The sequence below is a fragment of the Ascaphus truei genome, chromosome 7 (genome assembly GCF_040206685.1).
Source record: "Ascaphus truei isolate aAscTru1 chromosome 7, aAscTru1.hap1, whole genome shotgun sequence".
NCBI lineage: Eukaryota > Metazoa > Chordata > Amphibia > Anura > Ascaphidae > Ascaphus > Ascaphus truei.
In genome coordinates this window covers 64295003-64312203 of record NC_134489.1, presented here as the reverse complement: position 1 = coordinate 64312203, position 17201 = coordinate 64295003, and the positions used below count along the sequence as shown (strand labels likewise).

At 41.5% G+C, this 17201-nt stretch overlaps 1 protein-coding gene across 1 annotated transcript; it reads left to right on the top strand.

The window, feature by feature from the left end:
- On the top strand, positions 1–13437 carry GNG8 (G protein subunit gamma 8). Its single transcript, XM_075608837.1, has 4 exons — positions 1–169; positions 1222–1306; positions 3524–6730; positions 11007–13437. The coding sequence occupies exons 2-3, from the start codon at positions 1223–1225 to the stop codon at positions 3650–3652; spliced, it is 213 nt and encodes a 70-aa protein (XP_075464952.1). The 5' UTR covers positions 1–169; position 1222; the 3' UTR covers positions 3653–6730; positions 11007–13437.
- Positions 13438–17201: the final 3764 nt, after the last annotated feature.

Here is a 17201-nt window from a genome sequence, read left to right as displayed (position 1 = left end):
ACGCTTCCTTGCCTTTGTGACACACCTGCCTCTCTCCCTCCTCCCTCTCTCTGGGGAGTTCTCCGAGCTGGGAGATGTCACCGTGTTAGTTGTCACCTGTCACATGCACTCGGATCTCAGAGAGAGGAAGAGCTGTCTCTCCCCAGATTGTCTCACTCACACCGTCCCGGTGAGTAAACGTTGTAATGGAGCAACACTCTGCAGATGTCTGGCAGAGGAGGGGTTAAACAGATGATACTCTGCAGGTCTTTGGCAGGGGAGAGATTAAGGGAGCAATGCTCTTCAGGTCTCTGGCAGGGGAGGGGTTAATAGAGACGATCCGCAGGTCTCTGGCAGTGGAGGGGTTAAAGGGAACAATGCTCTGCACGTCTCTGGCAGGGGAGGGGTTAAAAGAGATGCTCTGCAGATTTCTGGCAGGGGAGAGGTTGAGGGACCGACACTGCAGGTCTTTGGCAGAGGAGAATAACACAGGGAGCAATGCTCTGCAGTAGTCCAAGCAGGGAAGGGGATAATGGAGTGATACTCTGCAGTTGTCTAGCAGGAAAGGGGATAATGGAGTGATACTCTGTAGTTGTCTGGCAGGGGAGGGGCTAATGGAGCGGCACTGCTGGACCCCAATTGTCAGCCCTTGGGGGTCAATATATTGATGGACAGTGTATGCGTGCATATACAGTGTAACTGGGTATATAGAGAGAGTGTCTGAGTATATACAGTAAGTGTATCATGGTATGTACTGTCAGTATATATTCTTGTATATACAGGCAGTGTCTCTGGCTATAATACAAATGTCAGATTTAATTACATGCGCCAAGGGGGTATACCGGGAGATGTGGCACCAAGGAGATAATTAAATGATACTCAGCCCCAGGGAGCAGCTACACAAACAGCTATATACTGTAAAGTGTGTATGTGTGTGTATGTGTGTGTGTATATATATATATATATGCGACAAGAAAGATTCTTACGTATGTATGTATATGTGACAATATGTGTGTATATATCACACACACACACACGCGCACATGTGTATACATATACACCACAGATACACACACCCTGGGGGAATTTAATTACATGGAATTACATTCCCCCTCCCCCCCCCCCCCCCGTCCCTGTCCCTGTTATTCTGATGTAGCTCCCCCCCCCCCCCTCCCTCTGACTCAGGGCTTGGCTGTGACTGTCACTGTGTTGTGCCGTTGTGATATTGTGACTGTGTTACAGGATGTCGAACAACATGACCAGAATCACAGAGGCTCGACAAACAGTGGAACAACTAAAAATGGAAATTAATGTAGACAGAATAAAGGTGAGAAAAAAAAAGAAAGAAGGGAGGAGGGGAGTTAGAGGGGGGGAGGAGGGGAGTTAGAGGGGGGGAGGAGGGGAGTTAGAGGGGGGGGGGAGAGAGCAGTTATCGAGAAGGAGGAAGAGAGGAGAGAAAAGATGTGAGGGAGAGGAAAAGAGAGGGGAGGCAGTGAGAGGTTTGAGAAAGAGAGACGGGGAGGGCGAGAGGGGGTAGGAAACATATAAACATAGAATTTGACAGCAGATAAGAATCACTTGCCGCACCTTGGATGCCCATTTTCAATCTGCTGTAACACTCTATTAGGGGAGAAGGAGTGGCTCAGTGAGTAAAGACACCGAGAGTTTGAAGCAGGGGAGCCTGGTTCAATTCCCGGTGTCGGCTCTGTGTCACTTTATCTCCCTGTGCATCAGGCGCCAAAAATAGATTGTAAGCTCCACGGGGCAGGGACCACAGCCTGCAAAATGTCTCTGTAAACATGCTATGATTATTATTAGATCTGTGGCTTTCTTTTATATTCAGGATAGCTTTATGCCCATCCCAAGCATGTTTGGGTTCCCTTACTAGGCTTACTGTATTAGCCCCTATGTCTATTATTTATTTATAAAATGTTTTACCAGGAAGTAATACATTGAGAGTTACCTCTCATTTTCAGGTATGTCCTGGGCATAGATTGATCATGACAAATAATACATGGTTAATGGTCACAAATACATAGTTACATAAGTGAACAGGGTATACATTATACACAAGACATTGCATGCACAGTTAGAGATAATATATATTATAGGCGTATGTAACTGTTACAGACCAGGTTAAAATGTGAGACGGCTTTAGTGTTGAAAGAACTTAGACTGGTGGTGGCTGTGAGAGTCTCCGGTAGATTGTTCCAGTTTTGGGGTGCACGGTAAGGAAAGGAGGAGCGGCTGGATACTTTGCTGAACCTTGGGACCAGGAACAGTCTTTTGGAGTCAGATCTCAGATAAGTGCTGCATGTGGTAGGGGTGAGGAGCTTGTTCAGATAGCTGGGTAGCTTGCCAGAAAGTATTTGAAGGCAAGACAGGAAAGGTGAACTTTGCGCCTAGACTCTAGTGATGACCAATCTAGTTCTTTGAGCATTTCGCAGTGATGTGTGTTGTAGTTGCATTGGAGAACAAAACAGCATATTGAATTGTAGAGGATATCACGTTTGCTAAGGTGAGTTTGGGGTGCCGAGTCGTATACTATGTCCCCATAGTCGATAATTGGCATTAGCATCTGCTGTGCGACACGCTTTCTGACCAGCAGACTTAGGCCTCGGTCATGGTCAGCGCTTATTCGCCGACCCGTTCTGACCCGTGCTGCTGCTCGGCACTGAGCCCCTGCAGCCGCAATGAGAGCGGCTTTAGCAGGGGCTCGAGCACGCGTCCGCACGCTTGGGGAAGCGTGTGTCTCACGGAGGTTTCAGATTTTCCTGCTTGCCGGAGCGCAGGGCCGGTCACGTGAGCGGTTCGCCCAATGAGGGCGAACCAGCTCCGTGACGTCACTGGCCCGCCCCCAGACCTGCCCCCGACACGCCCACGGACGGCACGCTGGGTAAGGCCAGGGAAAGCACCGCTTTCCCTGAACCTCAGTGCGCTACCGCCCGCATAAAATCACTATGTCCCAGGCCTTAGGGAGGATTTGTTCCTATAAAGTGCACCTAGAATCTATTCCACAAATCTACCAAACTTTCTGTAAAGAAGTACTTCCCCGTGTGTCCCCTTATCCTTTCCACCCTCCAGGAAGAGAGAGAGGGAGAAAGACAGGGAGTGTGGGGGGGAATATATTGGGAAGAGGGTGAAAGGAATGTTATAATGATTTTTTAAGCGCCCCCATTTTCTCTGTTAATGTTATTATTTCTGTTCTTTATCATTCTCTGTACTAAATAATAGAGAGGGTGGGACCCCTATCCTGTTGACTATCTCGCTGTCTTTCAAGTGTCTCTGGCTGTCCTGTGAGCTCCTATCTGTCTCAGTATCTCTCTGTCTCTAAGATGTCTCTGGCGGTCTTGGGGCTCATGCCGTTCTGTTAGTCTATCTCTCGAAGCTCCTGACTCTCGGGTGTCTCTGGCGGTCTCAGAGCTCCTGTCTCGCTCAGGTTTCTCTGACAAGCTCTCTCGAAGCGCCTCTCTTTCTGACATTCCCTGTGACTCTGTTGTCTGCTCTGAGCTCTGGTCTCTTTAAATCTTTCTGTCTTTCGCAGGTGTCTGTGGCGGTCTCGGAGCTCATTACATTCTGCCAGTCTGTCGCTCTCTTGGATCCACTGATTTCTCCCGTTTCGTTTCCTGAAAATCCGTTCAGAGAAAAGCGCCTTGTCTGCTCCCTTCTTTGACCTATGAGCTCTCACCTCCATTAGACCACTGCATAAGTCCTGATCACCATGTGACTTCCTGTTATCTCCGTTCACCTTCCACATCATCACGTGACATCATCACGACCACTCAGTTCCCTGTGACCTCTCCACAACCTCTCACCTCCCTCTGACCTCTTTAAACCTTCCACCTCTATAACCTCTGATTTCCAAGTGAACTCTGACTTCATTGTGACCTCATTATGTAACCTATGATCTCTCTGTAACCCCTGTGACCTCTCCACGCCCTCTGATCTCCTAATGACCTAAAATGACAGAGTTTGTATCTGCTGATTAATATAAATCCAATTAACTCTGTGTCGAGAGATAGGCAGGTGAGAAGGTGAAACCGGAGAGATGAAGGGAGGGAGACAAAGCGGGAGAGGGGGGGGCGAGAGGAGAAAGAGAAAGGGAGGGAGGGAAAGAGCGCAAGAAGTACAGAGGGAGAGAGAGAAAGGTATAGAAAGGGGGGAGGTAGAGAAAGGAGAGGGAGAGAGGAGTAGAATGGGAGGCTAAAGAGAAGGGAGAGAGATAGCAGAGATTAGACGGAGACGGAGGGGAAGGAAGGAGAGTGGAAGAGAGAAAGAACATAGGATGGATGGTGAAAAGAGAGAGTAGGGGAGAGAGGGAAAAGGAGTGAGAGGGAGACAGCCTATCTCTCTGCACTCCTCTTTTCTGTCACATGGTGGAGCTATTGCTGTGTGTTTCCAGGAGAGTTGATATATAGAATGAGTAAAGTACACAGGGTCAAAATAGTGCTCACATAGATATGGGTCAGTAGCATGTACACTACCTTGTATCAAATGTAAAAAACAACCGTTGTATCCTGCAATCAGCTGGATGTATTTGCACAAATGTGGTACACTTTGATTTGGACTTAAAAGATGCTGTGTGCAAAATGTGGTGCTAATTATTCCAGCTGATCCCAATATAGCCTATGCAAGTTTCAGACGTTCCATGAAAAAGTTCCAATAATACACTTTTAAGACACTTTTTTTTTTGCCACTAATATCTAAAAAAAAATGGCTAGGCAGATTGTTGGATTTTCTATTGGAGGTATTTTGTACTTTAAAAAAAAAATGTAGTTTCTGATAAACACAACTTAAGAAAGGGGAGCCCAATGATACATCCAATTGACAAAACATATATGGTAATAAGTATAAAGTTAAATACTTCAATAATAAAATTTTCTTGGTTATTTAGTTAAACCCTTTGGCCAAAGCGTCATAAGCCTGCGTACCAACGTCAAGGTATAACCAAATTTGCAGGTCCTAACACTACACTATGAACCTTCCCTTTTACCCCTGTATGAGGGGGAACAACCATAGTAGGTCCTGTCCACACAGCAAAATGAGAAAACCTCCCAAGTTAAAAAGGAGGGGAGGGGTGAGCTCTGGTGGGTGTTGTGGTTTGAGCTTGCTGGGAATATGTGTGTCGTTTCTGACAAATATAAGGTTTTTGATCGAATTATACCTATTATTTGTTTCCATAGGTCATTATAAAAAATGATGTTAGAACACAAAGCAGGCAATATAAGTAAATACATCATATTACATATCATTAATAGTTTTTTGATAATAGAACGTGATTGTAATAGCTTTTTTTGTTTTGTTTAAAACAGTTAATTTATTTTGATGTGAGCTATGATCTCCTGAATGTAGATTTTCAATAAAACGTAATAATTGTTGAATTTGCATTTATGAATGCTCCATACTATCCCCACCCCAAATACACACAACCTCCCCCCCCCCCCCAACTATAGCTACCAGTCTGTTAACCAAACATGACAAATAGGTCTGCAGTCCAATGGCCTTATCATTTCCGACAGTAGAGGAGAGAGGACGTGAAGAAGGAGATCAAATATAAAGATTGAATATAATGTAAACTTTTTTTAATGTTCAACTAATTTCCAAATATGGTTATTCTTCAAGCAACCTGAGGATCATTTCAATCAATGTTGAGAAAGGCTTATCAAGGGACCCGACTCTTGATTGATTTCAATGGACCAACAGACCTCTGATTAGGACTCAGCTGAGGCCTTGGGTTACATTTGAGAAGTCATGTTTATGTAGTTGGTTTTTTTTGGCGGAGGGGGGATGGGGTGGAGGAGCCCTGTGCCTATGAAGAGGCCAAGATCTAGATGTGTGTGTGTGTCAGTAATACACGTGGCAATCATATAAATAACAAATAATATAAGTAACACATAATGGGAGGAAGTGCTTCAGACGTAAGTGACACTTAGCAAAAGACATCGCTGCCCCGAAGAGCTCACAATCTAATTGGTAAGTAGGAAGAACGTACAGAGACAGTAGGAGGGCGTTCTCGTAAGAGCATCTGCAAGGGGCCAAGGTCGATGTATGAGGTGTAAAGTATCAGCCACGGCGCTACTCGTATGCTTCGATGAGGTGTGTTTTAAGATGAGTCTTAAAGGTGGATAGAGAGGGTGCTAGCCGGATATTGAGGGGAAGGGCATTCCAGAGGTGTGAGGCAGTCAGTGAGAAAGGTGTTAAGACGGGAGAGGGCTTTAGATAGAAAGGAGGCATAGAGAAGACATCCTTGAGCAGAACGGAAGAGTCGGGATGATGTATAGCGAGAAATTAGGGCTGAGATATAAGGAGGGGCAGAAGAGTGTTGTAAATGTGCATATAAGGGGGGACTCCATTTTGATTGCTGGATAACCATTTTTCTATAACTATTCTGTACTAACGTTTAAGTCTCAGGAACTAATCACATGCCATATGTAATTGTGCTGTGCAGGCAGGTCTGAGAATGTGTCTTGACCTGTCACCTACTTATCTTTAGCTGAACTATGTTTGTTCAGACTTATTCAGACTTATTTTTGCCCTGTAGAAAACAGGAACTTGTCTTCAGCCGTACCGGGCATAAGTTACACAACAATGCATTTCACAATATACTGCCATTTCCTTAGCGGCCTCCTAACTCGGTATTGAGCCCCTTTCTCAGACCATAAATTGTCTAACTGTCATTTTGCTGAGATAGACAGACTGGGAAGTAAAAGGGGAAGTATGTTCTCATATCTGTGCTATTTTCTATGCTCAAGTTTGCTATATAAACCGGCTGTAGACCTTCAATAAATGAGAGAACAGTTTTTGACAAAGCTTGTCTGACTCAATTACTGTCTTCTCCCGAGCTCGTCCGCCATTTTGTTTTCCCAGATCATCAGCGCTATAAGAGTGGGGTAAATCCTCCGGAGGTTGGAAGTCGTCCTGAGTCGGCAGACGGTGTATTTTCACGCTAAGACGTTGGAGAATACAAGGGCACATTTTCATGGTGTCGGAAGTTGGGAAAGAAGCCACATTCGGGGTAAGCATACAAGATATATATTTTATCTGTATATTATCCGTCTGTGTCTTCTTGCCCAAAAGAGCCCATAAGGTTTTAAAGTTTAGAAGTTTTTTAGAGTTACCGCTGCACCGGATGATCCAAGGTTAAGGAAAAACCATAGAGACACTTGAGTAAAGGACTCAAAGTGAAGTCAGGATTACATGAATCCTTGACAGAAGTATATACACAGGGTTATAGTCCCTGTTGAGAGATAGGAACAAGCGATATAGTTGGGTATCTGCTTGAAAAACTCTTAAAGTGTCTGTGGGAAAAGTGTATTTTTTTTTTAAGGGGGGAGGAGGATTGTACGGGATTTTTAAGGGATTTTTTCTTTTTTCTGTATTATTGTGCATGGGCATGTCGTTATATATATAAAATAAGATATATAAGACATATAAAGTGCTAAGTATATATAAGTGCATAAGTATATAAGTGCTGAGTATATCTGTGCGTAAGACATATACGTGATAAGTATATCAGTGCGTAGGATATATAAGTGCTGAGTATATAAGTGCTAAGTATATAAGTGCTAAGTATATAAGTGCATGATATCACGCTGTGTTGCTCATATATTTTTACAGTGCAGTGCTTGCTTGATTTTGGTTATTTTAATCAAGTGTGTATTGTATTGTCTAAATGATGGGAAGGTAGTTTTGCCGCATTTCATATGACAATGATAAAAGGATTATGTTTGGGTGGAGATCCTGAATGGCTATGGTTTCAGCCTGATCCCGAGTGGGACATGCATTATATGGCATTATGTGGCCGCATTTGGGTAAAAGTTGCACCTCACATTGATGAGGCTAAACAAAATAATACCCCAAAATTTGAGGAGCCAATTTGGCCACCCCCGCCTGATAATCTCACTACAATGTATTCCCAAGCCCCTAATGCACCCCCACAGGAGTTTTTTCCTCCAGATATTTTACCCCCAACACCGCCGCCTTCTGTGATGTTACAAATACCCCCGTATAGTCCTATCACACCTGTGCCACTATTTTCCAAGTTTTGATCCTAACATGTTGGCAGCGTTATCACACTATGCTGCAAGTCATCACCCCAAACCTCCTGCATCCGTACGCAGGGAGGAGAGTAATGGCATTTGCCCACAGCCCTCTCTACCCACCTATGTGGAGTTGAGAGACGATGCAGAATCAGAGGTGGCACACCTATCTGAATCTGAGCATCATAAGTCGTCCTGTAAAGAAAGCCCAAACAGAAAGCTTCCCAATACCGTAAGCTCCACAAAAGTTTCATCTCTCGTTTCACCCCCTGTCTCCAGGGAGAGTGAATGGGAAGACGATACTTCAGATTCGTCTCATTCCGATATACCATCACCCCGTAACCAATTGCCTTTAAGGAAACTTAAAGAAACCACTGCTTCAGCAGGTTCTGTGACGTCTGAGTCATCTGCAGGAGCCAGCAATCATAGAGTTAAGGATTTTTGTGCTTCTGTAAGGGAACTAGCTGAGGAATTTAAAGAGGTATTGACTGATTCATGTGCTGTAACATTAACTCCCGCACATAGTAATGCCAAACCTGTCCTAGTTACACCGCAATCATCTGTTTTCATACCTAAAAATACTACTAGGAACGATTTGATTCGCACTGCTAAAAAAACGCGAATATGAATCATTGTTAGCTGACACACAGGATTGTGCTGAAGCAGAGGTTGATTTTAGCATTATTAAAACTGATACGGAATGCGCTGCAGCCTGTGTCAAAATTGTATCTTTTAAGTGCTGTCAACTGAATTTTTTTTATATATATATATAACTCTCAAAATGCATATTTGCCCCCTGCCCCTATGGCATCGGGACAATTACCATTTCCATAGGTAGCCCCAATTTACCCCAGTGTCCCTGTTCTAAAAAAAAAAAAAAAAAAACCCTGATCCCTTAACCTTTCCTAGGTCACAGGCTCTGAGGCAGTCTCCGATAAAGAAGTTCTTATGGCTTCATGGGGAACCCGAAGCAATAGGCTCCCTAGACCAGTCCCTATTGATATGCCTGCCAGGCAGATCGGTACGGATGGGGAAGAGACGGACTCTAGGCAGGAATTAACCCCTGTCAGGGACCGTTCATGGGACAGGGAAAAGTCACAGGATGAATCAGAATCAGATACTGACACTGTGGCACAGTTTTATGCAGGTCTGTCAAACAACGCTAAAAAAAAATAAAAAAATGTGTTATAACTCCAAACTGCTGTATTTATATTTAACATAACGTAAGAAGAAAAAAAAAAAAAAAAGAGCAGAGAAGCTAAGAAAGCAAGGGAAAAGAAAGGACAGGAAGTGCTATGATTGTAAAGAGACAAGATATTTTTCCAGGAATTGCAAACCAGCCCCTAAGAAGGGAACCAGAGAATTTTTTTTAGTAGAATATTTTTGTCTAAATTCAGACGGGTCTTTCCCGCCGGTATTGAGATTCTCAAGTATTGTAAATCTTAGTGGAAAATATGTTTTGTGTGTAAATTCAAGGTAGGAAAATTAGTTTTTCCCCAGAATGTTTTATTAAATTTTATAAATATGGTAAAAAGGTTGATTAAGTAATCCCTGTGTGCTTGTATAATCTGAGTGAATCCTAACTATGTGAAAGTTTTATGTGCATTGAATAATATGAATGTCGGTTTATTGTATATATACAATTATTATCTAGGTACTTGCAAGTGTTTCTGAAATAAGAACATAATTAATTGCTCATGTTAAGTGTAAATTTTAAAGGTAAGAAACACCCGCACTATAACACAAACTAATCAATAATGGGAAAGGGAGAGTTTGACTGGTTATAGAGAAAAGGACAAAAAGATGGGCAAATGTCAGAAAAAAGAAAAAAAAAAATATATAATTCAGCCCAGTCACTGGTATATTTTGAGGATTTATTCGTTCTGGCCAGACGATGATTTCTTAAAAACCAGAAAGACATCCTTTTCCAACTTCTCTATTTCCATGTCGAGAGAGAGAGGGAGAGAGAGAATCAGAATAGCAGCCCAGACAATCTAAAATAATTAGCCCCCCTTCTCCAGTTGAAAAAAATGTGCGGAGATACATTTGAGACACGAAAATTAACCGAAGCTCTGTAGCTACAAATTAGGTTTAACTGTTTTATTAATATAGTTTGCGAGCAGGATCAAACAGTTTTTGCATTGCCTTGTCTTGGTAATTTTTGTTGTATTATTTTTGTTTCTTTTGTGTGTCACATTTTATTCTCTTATCAGGCCGTGTGAGGAGCTGCATTTTTAGATGTCCCAAATTATATTGTAATGTAATTAACAGTTTTTTTTTTCTTATCTATTTTGTTCCAAGGTTTTGGCAGGATGCCCAGAAAGCTATTTCAAGCTTGTTCCAATCCGAAAAAAAAAAAAAAAAAAAAGTTTTTAAATCTGTGTCTATAATTTCTTATATTACAGGATGTTTCTGTCAGAAGACAATAGTTGCTTATATTTATATTCAGTAGTGTTTTCAGTGTTTTTAATGCAAATTTTATACCCAAAGGATTCAAGTTAGTTTAGCTACAGATCAAACAACAATAGTTAGTTATGTTTTGAATGCTGTTATCCTTTCTGTAATATTGTTCATATATAAAATATGTGAACAAAGGAGGGGTATTATTGCTGTTTATCATATAGCTGTCTATGCCCAGAAGTTAGATGGGTTAGTGCCCGGGATGAACGAAATCTGAAATTATTAGATGGGTTAGTGCCCGGGATGAACGAAATCTGAAATTATCATTTATTTATTTTTAAGAATAATGCTGAGTGCCTTTTAAGGTTGGCAGTGTGCTCGGCACTTTTCAAAGAAATTATATTACAAGTAATTAGTTTGAAGTTCTATACAGAATTATTTTAGTCATTTTTTTTCTTTTGGTTTGGCAATAGCTGAGGCACCAATTTGAATGAATTTATATTGTAGCAAAGTCAAGACCACAGTGACTGTGTAGTAAAACAATTAGTAAGTATTGTATGCAACTGATATATTTTTGAGTCTCTCTAGGCACATGTCAAAGTTGAAAGTGCACCTACGAGAGATGGGTTAATGGTCAAGCATTTCCTACGCAAGAACGTTCTTCATCCCAGATGAAAAGGCGCTACTACTACTATTAAAAGTACTACTCATCACCACTACAGCAAATAAAGTGGCAGAGGTCTCTTTTTGGATCCACGTTACGCATATGAAAATTATCCCAGCACCACCCACAGTTGCTTCAATCTACACCGTATCCAAAGTGGAAAAGCCTAGAGACACAGCCAAAATTCCAGGCCTCAACATATGAACTTTGAACTTTTTAATAATCTTTTTTCTTTACAGGTTTTGTTATTTTAATTATAAATGTATAGTCTATTAGGTTTGTGTAAATAGTGTGCACACAAAGACGATAGGGTAGGAACAGGTATATTTTGTTTAGTAATTGTTATTTTGTTTTTATTGATTTGTGTATAGCATATATGCACACCTTTTGTCACACAATGGAATCCTAGTAAACAAAGCCCATATTTTATGTATAATATAACCCAATATACTATCTATATTCAATAGGTTGCACCCCAGGGAAAATAAGTGTTATATTTAACCCCTTGAGAAAAAGACAATATGATATAAGACATTTGTAGAACCATCTATAAGAAATTGGTTATGAAGGGTGTAGAAATAAGAGTTTGCCCTAGGGAAGTTATTGACTCTGTGATAGGAGGACAGATAGAATATTACCCTGCAACTAGAACAGGTCATGTTATTTGGGGAAAATAGTCCAGTGTTTAAAGGTAGAGATGACGGATGGGATTTGTTGGGACTTGGTGGTTGGATTAGTTCTCTGGAAGCGAAGCTATTGGATGCTTTTGTGTGTGTGTCTGTCCTACTCATCACTCTCTATGTATGTGTCATATGCAGTAAACTTTGATCCAGAAGTGCGTTGCACCCCCACCGACGCTATGCCTCTTTTCGGTGATGTCAGCAGTCCCCCAGAAGAAGAGACCGAGAAGAAATCAACTGTGCCGATATAATGGCCGAAAAAGAATGACAAGGCACAATTGGACAATCTCCTGGTCCAGCAGGACTATGCAATGGTTAACTGTTCTTTAAATAGACTGTCTCTAAAGAATAAGAGGGGACTAAGAAGATTGGATATGAGGCTATGAGGAAAGTGGGAGGTCACCCAGAGGCGTGTGTCAGCCACAAGGAAAGGATCATAAGTCAGCCATGTTTTACCATAGCAGCCATTTTGCTGTTTTGCCATTCTGAATAAATGCAGTATGAAAGATGCGTGCAAGATGGATATTTGTGCAATCGCTCCCGGTAGAAATTAGCCCCCACCGATTTTCACAAATTTTAGCCGCCATAATGTGCTAATAGTTACAGAAGAGCAGTGTGAATAGTAATTTAGAAATTGGTAATAGTTTTTGTAGTAATAGTCAACCTGGTAAACAGAAAAGATATCATACCAGCCACACCGATATATATCTCTCTACAAACAAGAACTCCTGTGGCCATATATATTTATATATATTTTTATTTTCTTCGGACCCCCAAAACCTGCACCACTATTTCAGTACGACAAAATATATCAACAATATCAAAAACAATATAGTAGTTGTTAGGTTATGGACCCACGACAAAATAAGGGAAGGAAACTTCTTATGGGACTGATAGTAATCACTAGTATAATCGTAGTATTAGTTATTATTTTTTCATGCTGCAAATTTATGTGCTTATCTTTATGTAAAATGATTATGCCCTTTGGTAAGTCCATTGATCACACATATGCATCACTGGACGTTAATGCCCCCATTCACAGTTTCTCAAATATGATACGTAACTCTGGACCTACTGCCACTAGAGTCCAGATACCTTTGATGGATTATGATAACATTCAAATCCAATACGAGACCCCCATATCCTAGAGGTTAATTGTCATTTTGTGATGACAAAAGGGGGGATTGTAAATGTGCATATAAGGGGGGACTCCATTTTGATTGCTGGATAACCATTTTTCTATAACTATTCTGTACTAACGTTTAAGTCTCAGGAACTAATCACATGCCATATGTAATTGTGCTGTGCAGGCAGGTCTGAGAATGTGTCTTGACCTGTCACCTACTTATCTTTAGCTGAACTATGTTTGTTCAGACTTATTCAGACTTATTTTTGCCCTGTAGAAAACAGGAACTTGTCTTCAGCCGTACCGGGCATAAGTTACACAACAATGCATTTCACAATATACTGCCATTTCCTTAGCGGCCTCCTAACTCGGTATTGAGCCCCTTTCTCAGACCATAAATTGTCTAACTGTCATTTTGCTGAGATAGACAGACTGGGAAGTAAAAGGGGAAGTATGTTCTCATATCTGTGCTATTTTCTATGCTCAAGTTTGCTATATAAACCGGCTGTAGACCTTCAATAAATGAGAGAACAGTTTTTGACAAAGCTTGTCTGACTCAATTACTGTCTTTTCCCGAGCTCGTCCGCCATTTTGTTTTCCCAGATCATCAGCGCTATAAGAGTGGGGTAAATCCTCCGGAGGTTGGAAGTCGTCCTGAGTCGGCAGACGGTGTATTTTCACGCTAAGACGTTGGAGAATACAAGGGCACATTTTCAAGTGTAAAGCTTTAAAAGTGAGGAAGAGAATTCAGAGTGTGATACGGGATCTGATGGGAAGCTAGAGGAGTGATTTCAGCAGGGGAGACGCAGAGACAGATTTAGGAAAGAGTAGAGTGATTCTGGCAGTAGCGTTAAGGATAGATTGTAGGGGAGACAGGTGAGAGGCAGGAAGGCCGGACAGCAGGAGGTGTGTGTATCGTGTGTGTGTGTTGTATGTTTCGTGTGTGTTACAGATACACAGGGACACATTGACACACTGACAGACAGAGCCGCCAACGATTCTAATCGTTTAGATGTAAAGTTCCAACATATTCTGCAGCGTGGTACAGTGGGGTACAGAGATATGATCTTTACATAGACAGAGTTAAGTACAAATAAGGACAAACAGATACAAAGAGGTAAATGAGGGCCCTGCTCGTGAGAGCTTATAACACAGGACATATTACAGCAGAGCGAAGAAACCATTACTGATGTACCATACGTCCTTCCAGAAGATGCATTTGATTCTGTCTACGTCTCGCCATTTTTAATGCACTAGGAAGACGCAGTATTAATATTATACAGAACATTTACGAGAATGCCACATCAACCATTAGATTACATAAAGACACAAGCAAGATAAGGATCGGCAAGGGAGTGCGACAGGGAGACACCATGTCACCAAAGCTTTTTAAAGCAACACTTGAATTGTTCAAGACACTGAATTGGGAAGAAAATTGAATCAAAATCAACAGTGAATAATTCAGCCACCGAAGACATTGTTTTTATTGCAGATGTTATTGTTTCCACAAATCCTGAAGACCTCTAGCAACTGATCAGATAAGTTGCTGAAGCAAGAAGGTGGGCCTAAATATGCACAAAAATGGCCAAAACTACCTTTTTGGAGTATATTGAATAGGGTCCTAAGAAGCATGTATGCTACCCTAAAAACTTTAAGCCCTTACCCTAAAATCCCTTAAGTTAACCCCCTAACCACTAAAACCCCTAAATTTAACCCGCCAAGTACTTTATTGTAGAAGTGGCCGGCAGCAGAGGAACCAGCGGCGGATTGGCTGCGGCAGAGGGTGTGACCAAATGTCCCATTCCAGTGGTGGTACGAGCTCATGGTGTGGGCACGAGGAGGCCACATTGAAGGACCTCTTGCGTGTAACTCCACTGAACATGGCCATTCTTTTGTTTCTGACCCCACAGTGTGAATTTATAATGTATATAGTACTGTATATGCTACCCTTAACCTTACCTTATCACATCAAAAGAGGAGTTCTTGAAAGCTACACCATACTATATATATATATATATATATATATATTGTGACAGAAACCAGGGTATGTGTACTCAAATGATTTGAATAGGCGCCACAAATTCCATAAATATCAAAACAATTGTTTAAACAAATTATACCATGAGATGTTACCCAATAAGATACTTCTCAACCTTTCCAGGAAATATGCAGAGATTTCCTACAGAAACAGTCTTGGTTTGGGATGGGAAGGGAGCGATCAGGTCAGGAACACATCATGTAAATAAAAAACATAAAAACAATAATTGTGCAGTATGTTAGTGCAGTGAGGACTGGATGCAAATCTTGGCTCTTTAAGATTTCTTACTTACAGCAAAGCTAAAAATATAGCGCAGTGGTCTGACTCAGTCAGGAAGTGTGGAGATGGTAGACAATTCTCTTGTTATATAATGGCCCATATAGATTCTCATATAAAGGAACTGGTTCAGCAGTGTTGGTACTCAAATCCCAATGTAGTTCATGCAATGAAAAAGCAAAAACAGCCCAATGGTCTAGGTTGCAAAACAAATGGTTTATCTCAGGTAAAGAAATAGGAGATGTACTCATATATCCATATATAGGGCTCCCAGGATACTGAACAGTTTCTATCCTGTTTAGGCTGGAAAGTGCAGCCTCAGAATGCATGCGCTCCATCCCACAGTTTGGCAAGCGCTGGAACTGAGGGATGAGAGATCCAGACCAGAGTTTGTCTGCTGCCTGATTTCTGTCACCTGTCCAGCTAGTTAGAGATCAGGTATTTAAGGCTGATTTCCTGGTTCCTCTTGCCTCTCCCCAAGAGCCTGGAGACAGGAAGGCTGCTGGAAGCAGAGAGGGGAAAAGCCTCTCCCCAAACAGGTTAAATCATTCTGTTCCTTTTTTCTAAAACTGCAAAGTTCCTTATTTTTGTTGTTGGAAGTGGAAAAGCCACTTCCACCCTGAGTCAGAGAAAACCTTAGTTAAGTTATTGCTCAGATGAGCAGGCTTTTGATTTGCTTGTGTTTCCTTTGTATGCACTGTGGCAGTCTCAGTGCTGGGACTGAATAAACCAGGCATAGCCTGTTTAAAGGAACAGCACGTTACGCCTCGTCATTTAACCTACCCTAAAAGACCGTGTTCTAACAGTCCCGGGCAGACGGCGGAGCCCCGGAGTAAGCCGTTTGTCACAATATATATATATATATATATATATATATATATATATATATATATATATAAGGAGAGAGGAGAGAGCGCACGCCCCATAGTATGAAAGGGTACCTTTGAAAAAGTCACCCGTGTGTGACGAAACGCGTCAGGGAGCGTCATCACGCAATACGCATAGACACTACGTCATCACGGAGCGCAGGAGCAGACCGACTCGAGCGCCAGACGCCACAGAGGCCTACCAGCAAGGAGTTATTCTTTGGGATCTCTGGAACTTGTTGCCGAACTATCCACTTACCCTGGACATCTTGATAGATTGCGGTTCCTTCATCTTCGAGATCGAGGGCCTCTAAAGATACCGGATGGTGGTGATATGATCACGAAATGCTTTTAAACCTTGTACCCTTGTGAGTGCATTTTTTCCCCCCCTTCCCCCCTTCCCCTCAATAAATTTACGGTTTTATACTATGGGGCGTGCGCTCTCTCCTCTCTCCTTTCTGCAGATTCCTTACGGATGTGGTTAATCCTCTTGAGAGCAGCCGGAGACCCCTTGCACCAGCACCTATCTATATTGTTGGACTATTGCCCTAAGGACTGGTTTTTACCTTCTCCATTTCTTTTTGTTTTATTATTCTTGTATATCACAGTGTATGTTATTAATAGGTTGTTTATTTATTTATTTATAATTTTTATTCACATTCACCTTCTTGAAATATTTGCACAGGCACTTAGTTAGTTATATATTTCAATATTATTCATTTATTATATATTTAGTATATTTAGTATCAACTATTATATTTATTTAGTATCAACTAATATATTTATATATTTTTTACACATCCTTCACTTATATTAATACCTTCACTAGGCGCTGCTATATTGTTTTCTTTTTTGTCTCTCATATATATATATATATATATATACAGTATGTGTGTGTAGAGGTATCTGTACCGTGTTAGCCAAGCTTTAATAATAATAAATGAATAGACAATACTGTTTTGTTTTTAAATATATATATATATATATATTTTGTTTTGTGACATAGTCCCAGGATATTGGGCAGCTTTCTGTCCGCTTGTCCGATTTAGATCAGAAAGTGCAGCCACAGTGTAAACGTGATCCATCCCACAGCTTCACAGTTACTGAGGCTGGTGGATGGGAAATCCACTCCA